Below are 24,829 nucleotides of genomic sequence, written 5' to 3' on the forward strand. Positions count from 1 at the left end.
CTTCCCAGACCAGGGCTCGAACCCATGTCCCCTGCATTGGCAGGCAGATTCTTAACCACTGTGCCACCAGGGAAGTCCAATGCATCAGTTTTAGAAATACAATTATTCTCAAAGACAAATGTGTAATTGCTCCTTGTGCAGTTAAGTTGGTCCTCAACACCACCTCAAATTTAAACAGGAGAAAAGCTCCCAACCAACCCCTTTCCTAGCACAACCCAGCTAAGTGCCCTGCTCCTTCATGGCACCTGCTCCCGTGTTCCAGATTGCCAGACCTGGATCCCATTTCCCCAGGGGACAGATGGACTGGGGACTAGAGCAGCCATTCTTTAACCTGTTATGGTCCAGAAACTTGACGTTTCACAGGTACAACTAGCACAGGTGCTTTTCTGCTGGAGGAAGGAGTGGCAGAGGCTGGCAGGTTGCTGGGGACGATACCCAGGTTTGGGAAGCTCCTCAGTTTTCCTAGTCTCAAGTGTAATAGGTCACCAATACTTGGAGCAGGCTCCAGGCAATGCACATTTGTCCCATGACCAAATGAATGAAGAGGCGGGGTTGCTCTTTGGTGCTTTCCTAAGCCTTTGGCCACACTCTCCCATAAGAAGTTCCAGTACCTTTTCTCATCTTCACCTGATTTAATCAAAGCCACTCAGAAATTTGTTGGACTTGTTCCCTGCTATAAAAATGACGTTCTGATATGCCTGGATTTAACAAATGGTTGTGCCTCTCAGAGATTTATGGTAGGTAATTAAATTTTCCTAGATTCACTGGTACTAGTTAAATTTTTGAAACAATGCTTTACTGGTTGGTAAATAGTCACTGTCCTTAAGCTCTTCAAATGTCCTTTCACTGCCACTCCCGCCTCACAACTCCTCGCCTGGGATCACCAAGACCTCTAACAGTTCCAAGTTTCATGCCCAGAACCGCACCTGTCCTCAGGACTCTGTTCCATTCTGATAGGCTAGTGTCCACACAACCTCAGTTGTACTAATTTAGTGGGACTCCCCTCTCTGCACTTCCCTTCTCTCTGGGATCTGGCTCTTCAAGTCCTCATTGCCTCAGTAGCTCTCTGATGACTCAAACATATTTCATATGTTTTCTCCAGCTTTTCTGGTTGTTCTTGGTGAGAGTGTTGGTGGGCGATAAGCTAGTCTATCACTACTAGAAGCAAGAGCCATCTGTGGACTTTTTATGTGAAACAGAAGAATCACTATTCGATAAGCTACTGAGAGTTTGGTTACTTGCAGCCCAATGAATTCCTAACTGATAACCTTGTTATTGCTAGGACCCTGCCATGTGTGTGATCCTAGCTCATTTGATCTTTGTGACATCTTTGGCATGTGGAGTAAACGAAGGAGACTCAGCAGGCTGCCTGATTGGAGGAGAGAACCATAAAAAGCAGAATCTTGGAATAAGTAAGTACTTCAGGGTAATCAGAGGAAGATAGTTTGGATTTCTTCATTCTGGAAAAAAAAAAGAGAGAGAGAGAAGAGATCCATAAAGTGTACTAATGGGATGAAAGTGTTATTAAAGAGAAAACTTTGGAAACTGCTGAGTGGTAATATTTCTAACGCAAATTAACGATGTGCTGGGAACCCAAGAGGAAGGCATTTTGTCTTAGCTTTGTCATTAAGCACAAAGCCAAAACTTTCGGCACATGATTTATAACCCTGAGAGCTCTGCAGATTTCATTAAAAAGTACTAAATAAAGCCTGACATCTTCCAAGGTGTCCCATAGCCTGGGATATGGAGAGATAAGGGGCTTTTTCCAAGGTCAGGCTCCAGGCAGCAGGGAGCCCATGGATATGTGTAGGTTAAAGGAGAAACACAACACACACAAACACACACACACCATGTTATGGGCAGTTGGTAGGAATCTATCTAAATCTCATGCCCTCAGTGAAGGACTGTATTTTCTAAAGATGGTCCCATCATCATGTCCCACCCTCCCCCATACTCTTCTTTCATTGGGCATAGACTCTCCTCCATCAAGAGGAGGGTCTCTGTTCCTCCTTCACTTTGCATCCAGGTGGAGGAAGTGATGCTATGTGACTTCCAAGGTCATAAAGGGCTGCATTGCTTTTGCTGGCCCTTTTGGGATCCTTGACCTGGGAATCCTGTCACCAGCCACATGGAAAGGCCACTGTAGATGTTCTGGCCACAAGCCCAGCTGACAGTCAGCCTTGACCACCAATCATCAATATCAGCAGCAGCAGCAACCACCATGTTGATGAGTGAGGATTCAGAAGATTCCAACCCCCAACCTTTGAGCTGCTCCAGGGGAGCAATGTGGAGCAGAGATGCGCTGTCCCCACCAAGAACTTCCCAAACTGCAGGCTTATGGGCAACAAAATGTTGTTTTGAACCATTAAGTTTAAGAGTGGTTTGTTATACAGCAAAAGCGAGCCCTCCTTCCCTGCCTCTGAGTGTAATGCTAGCAAGAGTCGCTCAGATCTCATTCATGACAGAGAATGTACCCGAAGAGACAGGGTCTACCAAATGCATGAGCTGGTCCAAGTGGATGCATAAAGGCAAAGTTCTGGGTCTTAACAAAGCCTCAACCTAGCACGAGATCTTTCCTTATGGGGATGATTGGCAGAAATGCTGGCGCCAGCCTTTTAGTGGTCCTGGGTTTAGTCTCCCTGTTGGTGACTTTATTTTTGTATTTGTATATGAAGTGATACTTCACTGTAGTTTTGATATGCAGTTCCCTTATAACTAACAATATTTAGCATCTTTTCATGTGCTTATTGGCCGTTTGTATATCTTTTTTTGAGAAATGACTGTTCAAGTGCTGTACTTGGTTTTTCATTGGATTGTTTGTCTTTTTGGAGGGGTTCTTTCTATATTCTGGTTTCTGGACTCTTATCAGATATATGATTTGCAAATATTTTCTCCCATTACGTGCGTTGTCTTTAAAATGTTGTAGGAGTGTCTTTTGATGCACAAAAGTTTTCAATTTTAATGAGTCAAATTTATCTCTTTTCTTTGTTACTGCTTGTGCTTTGGTGTCATACTTGAGAAACCGTGGCCTCACCCAAGGTCATGAAGATTTATACCCTTTTTTTAAAAAATTTATTATTTATGTATTTATTTTTGGCTGCGTTGGGTCTTCGTTGCCGTGCGCGGCTTTTTCTAGCTGTGGCAAGCGGGGACTACTCTTTGTTGCGGTGCACAGGCTTCTCATTGTGGTGGCTTCTCTTGTTGCGGAGCACGGGCTCTAGGTGCGCGGGCTTCAGTAGTTGTGACTCGTACAGGCTCAGTAGCTGTGGTGCACAGGCTTAGTTGCTCCGCAGCATGTGGGATCTTCCCGGACCAGGGCTCGAACCCATGTCCCCTGCATTGGCAGGCAGATTCTCAACCACTGCGCCACCAGGGCAGCACTATACCCATTTTTCTGTGATGAGAAAACAGATATTTTGAGGCGTTTTACAGTATGACAATCCTGCTCACACCCAGAGTCTGGACATTTAGATAAAAATCTGAGCTTAGGATACCCACCCTAATTTCCCACTTTGCTTTTCCCAGGAAAATTACTAAAAATGACCACTTAGAGTTGAACCCGAGAAACGTCTGCCCCAACCAACAGACACTTACTACCCTGCTCTCTATCTCCTGCTCACTCATAACCTGAAGTGGAGGACTGCCCTTCCCCCAGCTCATTGTGTCCTCCCCACCCCCCACCCCCATTTCTGGGATTTGTAAGTAATAAATCTTGTAACTTTACTTCCTTTATGTGAGTGTATTGAAACTGTGCCTTCAATGAAAATGACCCTGGGGTTTCATTGCCCCAAAGTGGGAGCCTGGATGCTGAGGGAGCTACTTGCCAACCCCCATGGGTGGCTTGTGCCTCCTCATTCAGCAGGTCATGATCTGTGTATTCTTTTCTTTTTTTTTTTTTTAAGTCTTCACTGAATTTGTTACAGTATTGCTTCTGTTTTATGTTTTGGTTTTTTCCGCTGCGAAGCATGTGGGATCTTAGCCCCCCGACCAGGGATCGAACCCTCACCCCCTGCACTGGAAGGCAAGTCTTAACCCCTGGACTGCCAGGGGAGTCCCGATCTGTGTATTCTGAATTTAATACACCAGCTATGGGCTCCCAACACAATTTCCTTCCACAAGTTTTAGTGTGAGGTAGGAGTCCAAATTCATTCTTTTGCATGTGGGTATTCAGTTGCCCCGGGAACATTTGTTGAAAATAATATTCCTTCCCCATTGAATAATCTTGGCACCTTTGTTGGAAATCAATTGGCCATAGATGTATGAGTTTTATTTCTGAACTCTCTATTTTATTCCATTGATCTGTATGTCTACTTTTATGCCAGTAACACAGTTTTGATTAGTGTCTTTACAGTGAATTTTTAAATCAGAAAGTGTGAATCCTCCAATTTTGTTCTTCTTTTTTCAAGATTATTTTAGCTATTTGGGTTGCCTTACAATTTCATATAAAATTTAGGATTAGCTTGTCTATTTTTGCAAAAAAAAGCAGTTGGAATTTTGATAGGAATTAAGTTGAATCTATAGATCAGTTTTGGGAGAATTGCCATCTTAAGAATATTAAATTTTCCAATTCGTGACCATGAGTTTTTCCCATTTATGTAGTTTTTCTTTAATTTCTTTAGACAATATTTTGTAATTTCAGTGTAAAAGTCTTGTAATTCCTTGGTTAAATTTATTCCTAAGTATCTTGTTCTTTTTGATGTTACTATAAATGGAATTATTCTCATAATTTTATTTTGGTTTGCTCATTGCAAGCAAATAAAAATACAATTGATTTTGTATATTGATCTTGTATCCTGCAACCTTGCCAAACTCATTTATTAGCTCAAATAATTTTTCCATGAATTTTTAAAAAGTGTTTTCTATGGGAAGGAAATCCAAAAAAGAGGGGATATATGTATAGGTACAGCTGATTCACTTTGCTATACAGTAGAAATTAACACAACATTGTAAAGTAACTATATTCCAATAAAAATTAATTAATTTTTTTTAGAAAAAGGTGATTTGGGACTTCCCTGGCAGTCCAGTGGTTAAGACTTCGCCTTCGAATGCAGGGTGTGCGGGTTTGATCCCTGGTCGGGGAGCTAAGATCCCACATGCCTGGCGGCCAAAAAAATAAAACTTAAAGCAGAAGCAACATTGTAACAAATTCAATAAAGACTTTAAAAATGATCCATATCAAAAAAATCTTTTAGGGCTTCCCTGGTGGCACAGTGGTTGAGAATCTGCCTGCTAACGCAGGGGACACGGGTTCGAGCCCTGGTCTGGGAAGATCCCACATGCCGCGGAGCAACTGGGTCCATGAGCCACAACTACTGAGCCTGCGCATCTGGAGCCTGTGCTCCGCAACAAGAGAGGCCGCGACAGTGAGAGGCCAGCGCACCGCAATGAAGAGTGGCCCCCGCTTGCGGCAACTAGAGGAAGCCCTTGCACAGAAAAAAAAAAAAAAAACCAAGACCCAACACAGCCAAATAAATAATAATTAAAAAAAAAAAAAAAAAAAAAAGATCCCATAGATCATGAGGGGCAGAGCTGGGACTTGAATGCAGACCTTCTGACCTTAGCCCAGTCCCCTTGCCTGGTGTCCCGGCTTGAAAAAAAAAAAAAAAAATTTTTTTTTTAAAGCTGTTTTCTATATAAGATTATGTCTTCTGCAAAAAGAGATAGTTTTACTTTTTTCTTTCTAATCTGGATATGCCTTTTATTTGTTTTTCTCGCCTAATTGCCCTGACTAGAACTTCTAGTACAATGTTAAATAGAAGTGGTGAGTAGATATTTTTGTCTTTTTTCTGATCTTAGGGGGAAAGCATTCAGTTTTGTTCACTGTTAAGCATGACCTTAGCTGCAAGTTTTTAATTGATGCCCTTTATTAAGTTAGTGGCTCCAAGTTTTTTTCAACAATACTGACTGAGCACCTACTGTGTGTGCCAGGCACTCTTCTAGGCCCTAAGAAAATTATGGTGGGGAAAAAAAAAAGAATCTAAGGGGGTGGGAGTTGGGGTGAAATAGGTGAAAAGGATTAAGAGGTACAAACCTCCAGTTATAAAACAAATAAGCCCTGGGTATGTAATATACAGCATAAGGAATATGATCAATAATATCGTACTAACTTTATATGGTGACAGATGATTATTAGACTTATCGTGGTGATCATTTCATAATGTATGCAAATGTCGTCACTATGTAGTACTCCTGAAACTAACATAACTATATTTCAATTAAAAAAACAAAAACAAAAAAATGGTGCCCAAGCTGTTCACGGACAAATTTAATGAAGATAAAATCATGACTCACAAAGAAATATAAAATGAAAATGAGTCTAAGATTTTAACTCATTAGTTAATAAGAAAACAAGTAAGAGGCTACAACTGGTTCAAAAGAGAATTCCAAGAATCATATATGTATAGGCAGTAGGGAATACTTAAAGCGAATTTCCAAATGAATGCAAAATTGATCTACCTATTGGGCAATAACCAATTGCATTCTACAGAACATAATTCATTTGCATGTGTATGGCCAAGAATAATTTGCTTTGTTATCAGTTTTCTATAAATTACAGCATTATGAACTAGTTCAAAGTCAGTGAAAGGCAGAGAAAATTCAGAGGCAATCTCTGGAAGGACACTCTAGAAGCCCCCCACCCCCCATTTCAAAGTCTTTCCCAATTTTCTCAAGTAATATTCAATAAATAGTTGTTCAATGAATGGATAGTGAACTAGAAACAAAGGAAAAACATATTTCAAGAAGAATAGTGTGATCAACTGTGTCAAATGCTGCTGTGAGCATGATGAGACTTGAGAATTGACCACTGGCTTTGGTAACGTGGAGGTTTTAGTAGGATTCTGGGGGTCAAAGTCCAATTAGAGTGGGTTCAAGGACAAACAGAAGCTGAGGAAGTGGAGAGAATTAGGCCACTCTTTGGGAGTAGTTTTACTATAAAGGGGAGCAGAGAAATAGGGAAAAGTGAGGTTAAGAGAAGATGTTTGTTTGCGTTTTTTTGTTGTCATTATTGTTTTTTATTTGTTTTTTTTATTTTTGCGGGGTTTTTTGGCCACACCAAGCATCACATGGGATCTTAGTTCCCCACCAGGGATCGAACCCGCACCCCCTGCATTGGAAGCACGGAGTGTTAACCCCTGGACCGCCAGGGAAGTCCAGAAGATGTTTTAAAGGATGAAAGATAATGCAGCATTGGCATGCTAAAGGTAACTCAGCAAAGAAGGAACAAAAGAGGGCATAATTGGAAGAGGGAAGTTCAGGAGTATTTATTCATTGCAAGGGGGAAGGAGACCAGTATGCAAGTTGAGAATTGCCCGAGATTGAAGAATAGACAGTTCATCTGTTAAATATCAGGATGGTAACTGGAAGTTTTTTTTCCTTGTCTCTGAAATAAAACAGGAAATTCCTTGGCTGTCCAGTGGTTGGGACTCCACAATTTTGCTGCCGAGGGCCCGGGTTTGATCCTTGGTAAGGGAACTAAGAGCCCTCAAGCTGCTTGGGGCCGCCAAAAAAAAAATGAAATAAAACAAATGCAAACCCTAAGTCTGAAGACCATTTAACAAGAGCCACCAGACACACCTCAAAGGAACATAAGAGGTGGCTAAACCAGCTTGATGTGATAGTGGTCATCCCACCCCTACCGGGCGACTGTGCTATACAATCTGGTAGCTACCAGCCACATGCAGCTACTTAAATGTAAATTAATTAAAATTAAATACAATTTTAAAATATCAGCTCCTCAGTTGCACTAACTATATTGCGTGTACTCAATAGCCACATGGAGTTAGCACTATTGCATTGGACAGCACAGACGTAGAATTATTTCCAGCATCATGTAAAGTTCTATTGGACAGCATTGGTCTACAAGAATTGGTGGAGGAAAAACAGCTAGAGTAGGGGGTTCTCAGCCTACATGGAGAATGCTGTTACATTCCCCCACTCTGTTGCCTCATTGATTTTTTTTCCCCCATTATTTGTTTGGACGTGCTTCAGATCTGCTGCTCTTCCCTGGGCTGATCTGAGCAGGAAAAAGGAACTGGAGAGAGATGGCGGGTGATGAGAGGACAAGGAGGAAGCAGCCAGACAGTGATGGAGATGAATGAATGGATAGTGAACTAGAAACATTCTTCCAACTGTTGCAGGAAGGGGGACCCCTTCCAGGGCCCGAGAGTGGGCTCTTGTCTAACACTCGGAAATGAATTGTCCGAGGAGACACACGTGCTGACAAAGCAAGAGACTTTATTGGGAAGGGGCGCCCGGGCAGAGAGCAGGAGGGTAAGGGAACCCAGAAGGACTGCTCTGCCACGTGGCTCGCAGTCTCGGGTTTTATGGTGATGGGATTAGTTTCCAGGTTGTCTCTGGCCAATCGTTCTGACTCAGGGTCCTTCCTGGTGGCTCATGCATGGTTCAGCCAAGATGGATTCCAGCCAGAAGGATTCTGGGAGGTTGGGAGGACATATGGACATATGGCGTCTCCTCTCCTTTTGACCTTTCCCGAATTCTTCCGGTTGATGGTATCTTGTTAGTTCCGCATTCCTTACCAGGACCTCCTGCTTAAGATAACTCATGCAAGTGGTTACTATTGGGCCTGGCCAGGGTGGGCGGTTTCAGTCAGTGTTTCCCCTAACGAATAGGGTTACCTGAGCCACACAAATAAGTAAAAACTGGGAACTAACATTCAAGGGCTAATAAAAAAAAATAGTGATTTTGCTCCGGGTTTAACTTGTAAACTCAGAAAGAAGGTCTTTCCTGAATGCCTTATACAAGCCTTTGAAGGCGTGATAAATTAAACTCTGAAGTTCTAGAACATAGAACTCGTCGTGGTCTTAAAAAAATGCACAACGTGAGAGTTGTGAGTTAAGTTTTATTTGGGGCAAAATGAGGACTATAGCCCGGGAGACAGTATCTCAGATGGCTCCGAGGAACTGCTCCAAAGAGGTGGGGGAAAGGTCAGTATATATGTGATTTTGGTGAAGGGGGAGTACACGCAATCAAGCACATATTTGTTGCCGAAGGTTTCTGCTAGTCTCTTGAGGGTTACTGCTAGTCACAAGGAGCAGACATCACCAAGAAAGAGTTTAGTGCTTTTCTACATATGAGGAGATATAAGAATTGGGCTCATAAAATCAGCTCCTTAAAGTATCTAACTATCTGAAGACCTGTTCTGCCAGTTTTTCCCAGAGCACAGAGTGCCTCATTTCTGCTCTCCACCCTGAACTCCTTTCAGGGGGTGTTGAAAGCCAGCAGCTGCAGCAGCACATGATTTAATCCTTGTAGAAGTAGGTGGCAAGTGCCAATTTGTAGTTGACATTGTACACTTCAGTTTAGTTAGAAATCTTCTCACTGATATAATATATAGTTGGACAAATCAATCTTTTAGTATCCTTTCGGTGACAGACCTGTTCTTTGGGGAACTAAAAGCAACTGTCTTTCTCTTGCAAATCTCTACAAACCAGAAATGTAAATACAGGCCCGAGGACCTGAGACTGAGCCTCATTAGCTCAGTCAGGCAAGACCTGAAACCAAGAGAAAAAAAAATGACAAAGTGGTAGTTTTAAAATTGAAACCGCTGGGAATGCTACCTCAGCCAAACTTTACAAATAGTAGAGCCTTGGTCATCTGAGCAAGCAACTTTAATGTATTCCAACTGTTCTTTGTAAACTAGTAAGTTTATATTTTAATACCTGATTCATAACTAAGTTTTTTTTTTTAAGTGAAGCCATGAGATCTCTAGTTTTGTCTGTTTATATGTCTGTGTGCACATTATACATACGAGATATCTCTACCTCTGGAAGTTATTATCAAAATTGAATTTATAAAGAGGTCTATTTAATTTAAAAGAAAGCGCTTACAAATTAAAGAAACCAGCCAAAATGACTTTCAGGTTCACATGAACTGGGAAATATTCAATATTAATTTGATACTTGGTATTAAAGTTTGTTTGTTGATCTATTTATTATAGACATGTCTTTAGAGTCTAATATTAAGTATAATACTTTATTGTACCTAGGTTTAACAGATGTCAAATAAGACCTTATTATATCTGTTGCAAGGAAAATAACTTGATATGATGAGACTTTATATGTAAATGAGATAAGAACTTTTGGGTAAACTCTTTAAAACTATATTTTAGAAATGTCTACTTAAAATGATCTTTACAGATATTTGGTAACTTAAAGTTCTAGAGTTGTGCTAATTTAAGTGATGGAGGTTTATTGAATAGCTATATAATTTCAAAAAAAATAAGATACTGATAACGTCAATTACTAAATAGAGAAACTAAAGGTATTTAGGACTATTAATGAAAATGTTTGGTGCCACCTTGAGATGTCCTCTATAAGAAAATGAATGTATTTAGAAATTACCACTGGTATTTATGTTCACCAATCTACAGAATGCTAATGTAAAAGAAAATTCATAATTGCTTACTTCTTAGTTTTCACTAGAAATTAAGGTTTTTAAGACTTGAGGATTCTAATTTAAACATGTAATTAAAGCTAATAGGAAGCATTTCAGTATACAGTACGAAAGTAGAATGTGTGTTTTCAGTAGAGAAGGTATGATGAATGGAATTACATTTTATTGAGGAAAAAATTTTATACATGGTCAGGATTAACTAAATTTAGATTGAAGTTAATTAAGTAAATGGATTTTGTTGTTAAGTAAGGTAGTACATGACTGGAATTTGAACAAAGTTTCTTAGAGTGCTCCTTTTTGATAACAGATTGTGTGAGTTTCTGTGCCCTTAGGTAATCTATTTGTGAGTTTGGTTAAATGAATACATATTGTTTCATAGAGACCTATGATCCTGTTGTGTTTTAAAAACCTTTCTGATATTTTTTAACCAACTTCCCAAATATCAAAATCGAACTAAAGCTCTTTTAGCCTCCAGCTGACTCTGGGATGCTTCAAAGGAACATCTCTGAGACATCTCAGAGAGGAATGTTAAACTAAGTTTATTTGGTATGTTTAATTACTTCAGAAACATTGTCAAGTGATTGGAGATGAACCTCAGGTTATAGTTTATGGATAAATGTTATTAATACAGATGTTCCAAAATTTATATGGAATCCCTAACATCTGATATGTCCTGATATAATGTTATCAGTCATAATTCTAGTTATTATCCAAAAATGTTATATGTCACAGAAATATCCAAGTTTCCTGCTAATTGCATTGTACTCAAATCTTTACCATGCTATTTTAAGTTTTAGCTTTTATAGACAATCATTATTTCACACTGATGCTTTTACAAAATGAAGATTTTCAAGAAGACTCAAAAAAAGAACTTTTTAAACAAATATAAGTTTCTGATAGCCTTAGATAGTACCACTGAACTGGGTAACAAACGACAGAACTCTAATGGAAAACCTGATGACTTCATCCAGATCAACAGGAATTAATTACACGAGACTGAATGAACTAACTGATGAGTATGATTTATAAGTTTATGACTTTTTGAAAATACACTAGCTAAAGCTTTGTTTTCCAGAAAAACCTTTTCTCTTATGCTATGACCTACAACAAGTTGATAAAGTATACCTTTGTAAACAAAGAGGAAACATTTATCTTTTTCTCTCCACCTGATCCTTCCAGAATTCGGTTTCTCCAGCTGGCTCTCCTGTGGATTTGATGCAACTGGATTACAACTAGTTAAACTAATGATTGTTTTAATTTGTTCTTTGTTTCCAAATTGTTTATGATTTGTCTTCCTGCTGTACTATGACTTTGTAATGTTACTACCTACATTACTTATATCCTGTCTATTTTATAAGATTGTTGTCTTTTATAGTACTCAATGTGGCCTCCAACAAAACTGATGATGGCTAAACATCTTGAGAAAATAGATCACATTTATGACTCTTATAGAATAATTGTAATAGTGTGATTCTAGATATGGGAAGAAGCAATAAGGGAAAACATTTCCTGGATCATAATAGACTAGGAAGACAGAGGATCCAGAGAATCTTTAATTATCAACAGGGCCTAATCCGGAAATTAGCTCCTGGAGTAGCATATCAACAGGAATTTTCGCCTGATCTAGGATGAGCCTCCCAGCGCCATGGGACAAAATTTGGTCATGAAATGTTTCCCAAATATTGGTTGAATTCCTGACCAAGAGGAGGATCTGAGAAATGGAATATTTCCTGCCGTATCAGTCAGTCATCAGAGATTGCAGCCCTCCAACGTTAGTCAGTGAGCCCTGAGGAAACTCAGGAAGGAAAGAATACCTGCCATCTAGCAGCCATCAGACTCATCACTCCCTATGGTGAGCCCTGAGGAAACTCAGGATGTGAAAACACAGGATACCCAGATAGCTGAGGTGCACATCAAAGGAATGATTTCAGTGAGCCCAGATTCTTGCATCTTCCCACATATAGAAAAGCACTAAATTCCTTAACTTGGGATACCTGGTTTTCTTTAACAATAATCTTTTTTATTTTTAGAAATTTTATTTTTTATTTTATTTAATTTATTTATTTGGTTGTGCCGGGTCTTAGTTGCGGCAGGCAGGCTCCTTAGTTGCGGCTCGCCAGCTCCTTATTGTGGCATGTGAACTCTTAGTTGCAGCATGCATGTGGGAGCGCAGAGTCTTAACCACTGCGGCAACAGGGAAGTCCCAACAATAACCTTTTGACGTCTGGACTATCTGCCCTTTGTTGCAAATTTCTGTATAACCTGGCTTCCCCACCACCACCTCACCTCCTCAGAGCAGTTCTCTCAGGGTTATTTGAGATGCTGCCTCCAGGCTTGAAGTCCTAAAAATTCCTGCCGAATAAAACATAACTCTCAACGTTTATGTTGTGAATATTTTTTAAGTCGACAGGTGCCAGGCTGGAAACACCTTCCCAACAGGTGGAAGCGAGAACTGCTCTCAAGCCCCCAGGCTGGGAGGCAAGTTGCCAAAGTTCAAAGATTGGGTTGGGCAGAAACTCTGGCCCAACTGGTTAAGAGCATGGCCTTTACAGTGAGACTTCAGATCTAGGCTCCATCACTTTGAGAAACGTATTTAAACTCTCAGTTTCCTCATCTGAAAAAGATGGGTAAAAAAATAACCACTTAATAGGATCGTTGTGAGGATTGAATGAGGAAATCTTGTACAACACTGGGAACCATCTATGGTGTATATTAAATGCTCAATAAGTGTTAAATATTACTAATAGTAAAACCTCATTATTCCAGAGGCACAAAGAGGACAAACTCTCTGCTCAGAGTCAGTATCATGTCAGGATAGGCTGTGTTCTGATACCTACACCCTGGGTCTATTTTTAGGAAGCTGCCCATAGTTCTTTTCTTCTCTGACAGGACTAATACTTTTTTTTTTTTAAACAAGAGGAGGCCATTCCCCAGGCTTGGGAATTTCCAAGGACATTCTCAGGATCACACCCTTTTTTAGCCTCTAGCTCTACTTCCTCCAATGCCTTGCCCACCCAAGAGAGGACTCTCTGCTAGGGAAAGGGAGGACAGCCCAACCTCCGGTGGGTACTCCTAACCTGTTGCCTTCCAGCAGTGCCTTCTCTGCTCAAAACAATGGTGGGTGTCCTTTGCTCATGTCTGACATCTCATGACCTGCACTGTCCCATCTGGGGCTCAGAGCCTCAGCTGGTTCTCAGTCAACCAGGCCTCTTCACAAGGAATATTCCCCAGATCTTATGCTCTCATTCAGGACACTTCCAACATTGTCCCAGCACTCCTTCTCTCAGCACTTTATTCAGGCTGATGCACTCCTGGGATAGACAGGGTCTTGTGGAAAATGATTCACTTAGCATTTACGGAGCAACTGTCCTGTCCAGGTAATCATTGCCATATTTTACCCTCTCAACCAACCTGCAAGTTAGGATTGGAATCTCCATTTTGCAGAGGAAAAAATCGTGTGTTAATGAGTTAGAATAATTTTTTAAAATAAATTTATTTTTGGCTGCGTTGGGTCTTTGTTGCTGTGTGCAGGCTTTCTCTAGTTGGGGTGAGGAGGGGCTACTCTTCATTGTGGTGCGCGGGCTTCTCATTGCATTGGCTTCTCTTGTTGCAGAGCACGAGGCTCTAGGCGCGTGGGCTTCAGTAGTTGTGGCATGTGGGCTCAGTAGTTGTGGCGCACGGGCTTAGTTGTTCCACAGCACGTGGGATCTTCCCGGACCAGGGATCGAACCCATGTCCCCAGCATTGGCAGGCGGATTCTTAACCATTGTGCCACCAGGGAATTCCTAGAATAATTTTTACTTTATGTAACATATATGGGATCAGATGGACCAGGTTGTACAGCAAGTTGTTTTTGGTTTTTGTTTTGTTTTAATAATATTGAGGTATAACTTAGACATTAACTTCTTTTTTTTAACACAACACAAATATATTTCTAATATTTTCTGTGGAGATGCACAGAATATTGAAGACAAATCTAGTTTTGTTTTTTTTTAAAGCAAGCATCTGCCTTTTTTTTTTTTTTTTTGGCTGTGTTGGGTCTTCATTTCTGTGCGAGGGCTTTCTCTAGTTGTGGCGAGCGGGAGCCACTCTTCATCGCGGTGCGCGGGCCTCTCACTGTCGCGGCCTCTCTTGTTGCGGAGCACAGGCTCCAGAAGCGCAGGCTCAGTGGTTGTGGCTCACGGGCCCAGTTGCTCCGCGGCATGTGGGATCTTCCCAGACCAGGGCTCGAACCCGTGTCCCCTGCATTGGCAGGCAGATTCTCAACCACTGCACCACCAGGGAAGCCCGGGAAAATTTTGATGTGAAAGAGAGGAGGAAAGAATTGCTGAAAAGATGTCCTTAAATAGCGGCAGGAATCTAGTAAACAGCTGAAAGGGCTAGCCACAGAAGGCAGCAGAGGTGGCTCATTTAAGGTCATCAGGCAGCGTAGGTGGGTATAGCTGATGATAGCTGGGTAGATGTAGTGGGAGCCTGTGAGATTCTCTTCTGGTTGTTTCTATCTTGCCCCTCAACTGAGCAATGCCCCATTCTGAGAAAACCTTTAAAGTTTAAACCACAGGGCAAGCCTCTCTTTTGAGGTCATGGAGTTGTAACAAACTTGTACAGGAGAGGTGGCTGGGAAGAAGGGTCTGGGAAAGACTTCCCTAGGGTAGGACAAGACAGGATCAATGTTGGGTAGCAGCAGTTGCACAGCAATGGTGCCATGCTGCAGGATGCAGGAGAGACAAGTGTTACAGTTTAGTTTTCACTTTGTGTTCCTTGATCAAGTCTCACAATTACCAATCTTTTATTTAGACCTTGCTTCCTGGAAATAGGAAAACATCTAGGTAGTAGTGTTAAATCTGTCAAGCTGACCAGTTAAGTAATGTACTAATAACCTGAGGCTCATTTATAGTGAGGAGCCTATACATTTCACCACCTTAAAAGCGTACAGGAAAAGTCACTGGTTCACAAACATCAACTGCAACAACCTAAAGCCTGGAGACATTTAATTAGAAGGAACTAAAGTTGTCAGTGTACTGTACCTGGCCACCACCTCCCTTCAAGCAGCCAAGTTGGACAGGTCATGGAATGCCATTAGAGTACTTGTCACAAAAAGAAACCTGTCAAACACCCAACCCATTAAGTCAAGAGGATTGATTATACATGCAGACTGCTGCACCTTCTCTGACTTTGGATTTGTGCCTAAGTCAATAAACTATATGCACATCAGAAAAAGGATACGGACTTCCCTGGCGGTCCAGTGGTTAAGACTCCACGCTCCCAATGCAGGGGGCACAGGTTCAATCCCTGGTCGGGGAAGTAAGATCCCACATGCCTCACGGTGTGGTCAAAAAAAAAAAAAAAAACACCAAACCTATAGACTTCATGTGCCCATATGCAGTTTTATGCTAAATTTATTCTTACAATTCAGGCAATTAAAAAAAGTAACTCTAATTAATGCACTCATAATTTCGGCCGATTGCTAATCTAAATGACCAAAACTGATAGACTAGCCCTGCACATCAACAGAGTCATGTTTTTGAGGAATGGCTATTCATTTATTTTCCACAGTAGCAAAGAGAGGTCACCAGTGATTCTGCTCCAAAACATGGAAACTGTAGTCTGCCACTGCAGAAGAAAAACCTATTAACAAAAAGACAACTGATCTGATGGTACTGAACATCAGCAGCCCAACTGTTAATCATGTATCTCAGGGGTGGGCAGATTTTTTTTCTATGAAGTGCCAGATAGTAAATATTTTAGGCTTTGCAGGCCATATGGTCTCACTTATAACCATGCAACTCTGCTATTGTATGGCAAAAGCAGCAAAAGACAATACATGAATACTATTATGTACACTAAAATTTGAATTTCATATAATGTTCACGTGTCATGAATACACTTCTTTTGATTATTTTCTCAATTATTTAAAAAAATGTTAACAACCACCCTGCTCACAGATCCAACAAAATCTGGTGGCAGGCCAGATTCGACCGGTGGCCCTGTTCTACCTGATAGACAATTTCTGGTCACTGATGATGACTACATGTCCAAATTTCAGTAAGGTTACCCAACAGAGACAATTTAGACAGAAGATTAGAGATTAGTTCCACGATCCTTATTCTGCTAACAGCAGAAAGCAAACACACAATTGTTCCTGACCTTCTGCAGGTGTAACAGACTCTCTAGGTACCTCAGCCTCTGGCTATACCTGAAAATCATCCAGGTAAAAAAGACACCCAGCGACCGGAAAATGCAAGGCTTCAGGAAAAGCCATCAAATCAAGGTGGACAAAACATCGGGCAGACACTACGGAGCCCTCGGTCTTCAGGCAGAGCCGTCAAACAACGGCTTCAAAATCCAGGTTACACCTTTCCAACACGTCCCCCAGCTCTGAGTCGTCTCCTGCCATCCAGCGGGGCCGCAGACTCGTAACCACACACACACACCCCCGACCCGGCCACGCTCGGAAGCCGCCGGCGCTGCGCGGGCCAGGACACCCGGTCCGACCGGAAAAGCCCCTTGTTCCGTCTCCTCCCGGTCGCCACAAGGCGCAGAAAACCTCCCGCGGACAGTCACGACGTCCTCCTCACGCAAGGAGGGCAAAATGAGAAAAGAAGTAAGCACAGAGAGGCACCAAGAAGGAAGCCGCTCTTCCGACCACCCCCTACACGTCAGCGACTCAGACAACCCCTCGCACCGTGACGGGGACGAGTCCCAAGCCCTCCCTAGGACCACGATTCCGGAGTCTCGCGGGACCTCCCTATTCCGCGGCGCTCAGGTATGGGGACATCTCGCGGGAGTTCCCCGCCGGTGCGCAAGGGTCCGGTGGCCTCGCGGCTCCGCCCCGGTATTTCCCGTCCGCCGGCCCGTTTCGCGCAGCCGCCCGCGCGGCTGCGAGTTGGCGCGTCGCGCAGGCGGCGGCGGCATGGGCCTGAGCCGGGTGCGGGCAGTCTTCTTCGACTTGGACAACACGCTCATCGACACGGCCGGGGCGAGTCGGAAGGGCATGTTGGAGGTAACGTTCCGGCTACCGCTTCCCTCCGGCGAGCCCGGCGCTCCGCCCCGCGCGCTCTCTCGCCCCCTTGGGCCACCGGCCCACTGCCCTGTCGGCTCCCTCCGCGCCGGCGCTCCTGGTCCCGGAGGCCCCTCGTGCCGGCCCGCGGCGGCGGCCCCGCTCAGAGAGCGGGGAGGCTGCGACCTGAGGGCGCTCCCAGCGCTCGGGCTCCCGGAAGGATGTCGCCAAACTGCCACGAGGGCAGAGTCGCCTCCGCACAGAAAGGCGGCCGCGCGCCAGGCGCCTGGCTTTCTGCCGGGACAGGTTTGGACCTGCCGGGACGAGCGGGCACCCGGCTCTCCGGGACTGACCGCGGGAGGATGGTCTCCCACCGCGTGCTCTTCGTTGGACCTTTGATCCTGGACTTTATCGACTCGAGGGAGTTTTCTCCGCAGGTGTTCCTGCTATGGGTGTGATCCTCAGTAGGTTTACTTTCACGAGGCCTTGCTCCGCCGCATCCTCCCCTTTCTGTACCTACTGATGCTCTTTCAGACCTTTCCCGTGCTGTTCAAGACCCGAAGCCACCCCTGCTTTTTTTCGTCTGCATTCAGCTTTAAAGAGAAAACTAAGGATTGCCATATCTGAAGAACCCACTTTCAGAAGCTAATCCTTACAGCCCTGAGTGCCCCGTCCTCTTCATGCTTCATTAGTTAGGTTGTGTCTCCCTGGATCTTCAGCCTCTTCATCCTCTTTCTTGGTGCATTCCACTCTTGCTGCGTTTTCGGATCTGTCCAATGCTCTATTTTTATTTGTTTATTTGATAAAGATGTCTTTCCACTCTCTTATGATACTCCATAAGCAATATAATAATGTTTAATCCTATATAGTCAGCTTGCACATTTCTTGGGTTTGAATCTTGGCTCCACAGTTTTCTCTGAGATCTCGGGAAAATAATTCAACTCAGTGCCTCAGTTTCTCATCTGTATTATAGTACGACACTAGGGCCAACTTTAAAAGACTGTTTTGGGGAATTAATTGAGATAATGTGTATAACAATTTAGCAGAATGATTCTCCAAAATATGCATTGGAAAAATGTTAACGATTATTTTATACAATTATTGCAAAAAATAAAAAAAGGGCAGCAAACCTATGTCCATTTTTCAGCTTAAAAAAAAATAAGCAAATGTGAATAATTCATGCAGAATCTTTTAAAATGTCCAGTACTTTAAAAAGAACGCTTCCCTTGGACCCTTCTTTCTCCACAAGATATTACCTCTCTTGACAGCCATGTTTTTCAAGAGAAATCTATATCATTATCTCCATGTTTCTACTTCCTGTGTATTCCCAAAACCACTGTAGTGTTTTTTGTTTGTTTGTTTTTGCCACTAGAATGAAGTAAACTCACCATCTATAGGCACCTCCCAAATTGCCAGAATCCTGGACATTTTAAGTCTGTCTTAATGACTTTACCGAAGCATTATACACTGTTGACTGTCCCTTCCATCTTCATGCCTTTGATCTTGACCTCAGGGGCACTATCCCCTGCTATATTGTCTCCAGTATCTCTAGCTGAAAACTGTACATATTTACCTGTGTGTTTTTGGCAGGCCAAGTCCAGTGTGTTGTCATTAAGTTCTTGTTTTATTCCAATCCTTGCTATAGGCCAAGAGTTTAGGCTTTAAAATTAAGACAGTTGAGTTTGAATCACAGCTCTCCCAATACCTAGCTGAAAGCACCCGAACAAGTTAGTTAACTGCTCTAAGCCTCAAATCTTTAAATAGTGATATTTGAATAGTGAAATTAGTTCTCAAAAACCTTATCAGCTAGGTTTAATGTAATGCATGGGAAGTACATACAGTCCAGTGTTCCAGAATTATACCACCGTCCACTCTGTCACCAAGTCTGTCCTCTCCTGCACATCCCCCCTGCCCTTGTCTTAGTTAAAGCTGGACTTGTCTCTCATCTAGACTGTTACTATGGTCTTGATGCCAGGCTTACCATGTCCAGTTCATCCTCCACATTCCAACTCACATGCCCACAGCTAAATAGTGAGCTTCTTAAGAGAGAACAAACTGTCTTATTCATCACCCTGTGTTTGACACAGGGTGAGTGTTGAATGGATGGATAAAAGTCCAGTTCTCCAGACTTGGTTCTTACCATTTGCTTTATAAATATTCTATGAAATGTGCAGAATTAACTATACAAGGATCTAGTATCGCTTTATCACATAATAATACAACACCCACAAATGTTAGCCTATTCAGAACTAACATGCCAGCTTTCTGAATCACTCTGAATGATTTGTGAAAGGAGGAAGGGGGAAAGGTCCAGCCATTGCCTTGGGCTTGAGGAGAAGGAGTCATATACTGACTATATATCAGCTTTAATTATTTTTTCTTTTTTCAGCCTCTTTTTTTTTATATACAATTTTTAAAGGTTACTTTCCATTTACAGTTATTACAAAATATTGGCTATCAGCTTTAATTTATTTTTAAATCATCTGGGAAAGCTATTTCCACCCTCTTCAGGCCTTTCAGTGTCACTACTCAAGAGGAAGCCTTCTCCAGAAAATTGGGGTTTCTCAGAGAACAAAGCAAAAAGATTTCTGCATTTTTGAGTTTGCTTTCTAATGGGTATGACAGTGAACATAATAAATGTGCTTTTATTTATAAGTGTGTCAGAAAAACTGGAGGGGAGAAAGAATTGCATTTTTAAAATAGGTTGGTCAGATTAGGCCACATAGAGTAGATGATGTTTGAACAAAGACTTGAACTAAAAATAACAGGAGGGCTGCTTGAATTGTTAGTCTGTATGCAGCCATCATGTTTTGTGAGCATGTATTTTTTAAACAGTTTTATTTAGAATTCAGCCACTTCATATCTTTATCGTATGTGTTATATGGTTCCCACACTGGCCCTCAAAAAGTCTTTTTAAATCACAGCTAAACACTAGTACTAACGGTATTTTAAGTCTGGGTCCAGAAAGTAGGAGGTAGAACAGAGTTTCCTTTTTGTATGTGTTGAGATAGAGCCTTAAATAGAGTTTTGAAGTAGATGGAATTTGAGTTTATATTGTGTCTAGAAATTGATCTCCCCTCTCTCACTATCTTAGCTCTCCCTTCTTCAGGCCTGTACGTGCCTAGTGGGCTCATTCTACTCAGAAGCCTTTTCAGGCCTGACTTACCCTTACGCAAAATGTCATCACACCTCTAAATTAGAGATCTTTTCCTTCCATCCCCAATTAAATTTAGACTCCCATTCTCTCAGTGCAGGTGTTAGGAGAGTTTGCACCAGTAATGTGGACTAATTCACCTTAGGTATTACTTCTGTTTGAACTAATATTAATATGTGAATGACTGATAAACATCTTTCCCAAAGCTGTTTATATTATTAAAATGCCACTTGTTGTTCCAAATGAATATGTAATTAGTTTCTGTGTGACAAAATGGCAAAGTTAATTCAGGGAATGTAATGGGAAGCAGTTTTGAAACTTGGGAGCAACATACCTCTACAAGAATCTCCCCTTTAAGGTGAGCCAATCTGCTTTTTCAGATCCCAAGAATGTGCTTAACAAACTGCCAATTGCAGTTTATAGGAAACTGGATCTTTATTGGAAGCTTTCATTTATGAACTGTGAGCCAGTTCCTGTTGAATCGCAAGTACTGTGGAGTCCTAGAGGCCTGTGTCCTTTTATTGTGTAGCAGTAGCGTTGCTAAAACTGTATAGTGACCTTCAATCATAGCTCAGGAGTAATTCAGTTGACATTGCTAGAAAAAATGGTGACATAACTATGGAGATTGAAAAGGCTTGATTTGTTCATTGAAATTTAACTTTATAAAGCAAGAAATTTCAAAGTTTTCCCTTCACCTAAAATTCTTAGGGCTGGTTTATTTTTCTCCGACTAGTAAGACTTTTCTTAACTATTATGTTTTGTGATTAACACAAATAGCCTGAAAAATATTTCCTTTACCTTTGGTGTGGTTTTTATACTCTGGAGGAAGAATGTGTCTATTCAGCTGTTTCCCCTTTTCAGTAGGCGAATTGAGTGTCTGGTGTGAGTAGCAGATCATTTATTCCCTATAGAGTTTAGGGTAACACAATTTAACTTGACTTTGACTGGTTCACTTCAACAACAGAAAATCTTTAGCCCCAGCTGTGTGCATTGCCCTCTTCCTCAAAGATCCAAAATTGCCTTGGCATGATCGACTTTCCCAGATGTCCCTGGGACAGGCGGCTTCAAGTGCAAGCAGTTCACTTGGAAGGTGACCCTAGGAAGCACTGTAGCAGGTGGTGGAGTCAGACAGGGAAGGGGAGGAATCTAATACAGGCTGTGTTCATGAGCAGGGAACTGTGTGAACGGTTGGGGACTCTGGGAGACACATGTAGACATACTTTACTTGTCCCTTCCAAGGGGAAACCCACCAGTATCTGCTTCTTATTGGTTGAGACCTGCTCCTTGGGCTATACTCTGGCTCCAGCCTATGTGCATGGGTGCCCCTATGGCGAGATAAAGCTCCCAGGCAGAGAAGCCCAAGCACTTGCAGTATGAAGCCTTTGGCATGTATGGGCATAAGGTGTGCCAAGGGAATTTCGGTAGCTACAGCCTACCCAGCCTCATCTCTAGCACTCGCCCTCATTTGCCTTCCATTGTGGCTTAACTCAGCTTCTTGCCTTTCCCAGTTCACAGAATTCCAAGTACTGTGTCTTTGTGCTGTTCCTTCTGTCTAGAATGATTTTATCCTCCTCCCATCCCCACCTTTGGGCTTGGTAACGCCTTGGTTTAAATGTTCCTTCCTCTGCCCTCCTTACCCAACAACTCTGGGGTTGCTCCTTACATTTTATTTCCAGTTTTTTGTGTGACTGTCAAGGCACTCAACCTAGCATTTGTGGTGGTTATTTTCCCCACCAGATAAGTTCATGAGGACAAAGGGTCCAGTCTCCAGTGCCAAATACATAGTATAAAGGCAAGCATGTGGCCTGTGGAGTTAGGCAAGTATGGGCTTAAATCTCAGCTGGGGCAAGTTATTTATCAGTTCTAAACTTCCATTCCCTCATCTCAGAAAGGAAATTCCCTTGCAGAGTTGTAGGAAAGATTAGAAATAATGTATGTGAGTACTGGGCATAATGCTTTGCCGCATTAGCGTCTTGGTGTTAGAAGATAGGCCAAAGGGATAAGAACCTAATCTAATAAAAAGTCAAGATAAAGAGCTGTGGGAACATAAGAAGGATTATGATAAGGGATTCAGAACCAGTGTGACAAAGAGGGAGACTCAGAGCTACTTGAAGTTTTTTATCTGGAATCCTAAGTTTGGAAGAAGCACTGTCATTAAACTGCTGAGGTCACAGAACATGCTTGATTCCATTAGAGCTACATATACCTGTTTTTAAAAGTATAGAATTAGGTCCCCTTTTATATGTTGGTTAATTTAGGCCTTCAGAACGTAAAATGGATATAGATGAGGAAAGGTTAGGTGAACTAGCATTATTTCTGGGAAGAGTCTAAATATCGGTTGTTAGAAATTTTATGTTTTACTAAATATAAGCACAGTTTTATTTTCATGTCTTCATGACCAGAATGAAAGGTGGTAGACTTAAACTGACAAATGAGGGATTTTTATTAGCTATACATATATATAAAGAATCTTCTTAGAAAAAATTGGTAAAAAAATATGAATGAGTTGTCTAGAAAGGTTGGGAAGCCTTCACTCTTGTGTTCTTTAAAAATAAGACCAATTCCCAACAGAAATGGTGTGGTAATAGAGCTTCCCTAAGACAGAGGAGTGGAGTTAGAATCTTTCTGTGCTCTGGGTTTATAGGCTCACAGCATGAGTATTAAAGACATGAAGTATGTTGATGGAGTTATTTTCCTTTATTTAGGTGATAAAGCTCTTACAATCAAAATACCATTACAAAGAAGAGGCTGAAATCATCTGTAACAAAGTTCAAGTTAAACTCAGCAAGGAATGTTTTCATCCTTCTAAAAGCTGCATTACTGACCTCAGGACTTCACACTGGGAAGAAGCAATCCAGGAAACAAAAGGTGGTGTGGCCAATAGGAAATTAGCTGAAGAATGTTATTTCCTGTGGAAATCTACACGTTTACAGCATATGACACTAGCAGAAGATGTCAAAGCCATGCTCACTGAACTTCGAAAGGAGGTCCGCCTACTTTTATTAACAAATGGAGAACAACAGACCCAGAGGGAGAAGATCAAGGCTTGTGCTTGTCAGTCCTATTTTGACGCTATTGTTGTAGGTGGAGAGCAGAAAGAGGAGAAACCGGCACCTTCCATATTTTATTACTCCTGTGATCTCCTTGGAGTACAGCCTGGGGACTGTGTGATGGTTGGTGACACACTAGAAACCGATATACAAGGAGGCCTCAATGCAGGGCTGAAGGCAACAGTCTGGATAAATAAAAATGGAATGGTGCCATTGAAGTCATCCCCCAGGCCGCATTATATAGTTTCTTCTGTGCTAGAGTTACCTGCTGTCTTACAAAGTATAGACTGCAAAGTCAGTGTGTCTGCTTAAAGCACAAAACAGTGTATGCTTACGAGTTTTAGGGTCAAATTACAGGGTTTGAACTAAGAAAAGTTAAGGCATTCTATATACTATGACCCAGTTCTAAGGATAATTATACTTGTCATGTAATGGCCAACCAACCGTTGACTGGTATTTATATCTGAAAATCCAGATTACATTATTACAAGTTATTTTTAGTAGTGTAACCCAGAAGACTTGAGGAAGTATATTTGTTAATCTGTGGCTTGAGATTTTTTTTAAAAATTATTTTGTTAATCTCTTAGCATCTTGGATCTATGAAGATGCCAAGGAGGATAACTTATACATTGATGCACAAATACAGATTTTATGTTTTGGTTTAAAAATAGGTATTTTTTAAAAAATAGATGTTCTAAAACATATATACTAGAGATTTATTAGAGCAGTTGGATCTGGTTATTATAAGTACCAACTCACTTGCAGATCAAGGCATTTCACAGTGAAATTATTTTCATATTTTCTGTTTCAAAAACATGCACCATATGTTTGCCTACTTTGAACGTATACTTCTCTTATGAATCTAATTTTTCTGCATTACCTTTGGGGCGTGGGGGGGATAATTTTCCTATGGTGTGTACATGACCAATAAATTCCTCCAGTAAAAAAGCTGTTAAAATCAGCATATGGTGCTCCTTTTCCATTACATTTTCACATCTTTCCAGGGTGAGCTTATAGGTTCCTGTTAGTCTTTGCCTCTTATGGAAGTACTTTTACTAATCTTTTCCCAGGTACGCAGTGAGGTTGAGGGACCAGTCTGTCTTGCTGTGGATGAGTGCAAGCCACATGGCCCCAGAAGTCACTTTCCTGGGAGTTGCCTTGGTGTGGCCTAATCATGCTGCCCCCCATCTGTTGTCTGCTGACTGGATAGTT

At 41.7% G+C, this 24,829-nt stretch overlaps 1 protein-coding gene across 1 annotated transcript; it reads left to right on the forward strand.

The window, feature by feature from the left end:
• Positions 1-17,225: 17,225 nt before the first annotated feature.
• Positions 17,226-24,578, forward strand: NANP (N-acetylneuraminic acid phosphatase). The gene is made up of 2 exons (XM_068524319.1): positions 17,226-17,416; positions 23,273-24,578. The coding sequence occupies exons 1-2, from the start codon at positions 17,327-17,329 to the stop codon at positions 23,927-23,929; spliced, it is 747 nt and encodes a 248-aa protein (XP_068380420.1). The 5' UTR covers positions 17,226-17,326; the 3' UTR covers positions 23,930-24,578.
• Positions 24,579-24,829: the final 251 nt, after the last annotated feature.

The sequence above is a fragment of the Eschrichtius robustus genome, chromosome 16 (genome assembly GCF_028021215.1).
Source record: "Eschrichtius robustus isolate mEscRob2 chromosome 16, mEscRob2.pri, whole genome shotgun sequence".
NCBI lineage: Eukaryota > Metazoa > Chordata > Mammalia > Artiodactyla > Eschrichtiidae > Eschrichtius > Eschrichtius robustus.

Excerpts from the sequence above, each read along its gene's own strand:
- NANP (XM_068524319.1), top strand. The coding sequence starts at position 17,327 with ATGGGCCTGAGCCGGGTGCGGGCAGTCTTCTTCGACTTGGACAACACG. Across the intron at positions 17,417-23,272 it reads GTCGGAAGGGCATGTTGGAG|GTGATAAAGCTCTTACAATC; the intron begins GTAACGTTCCGG and ends TCCTTTATTTAG.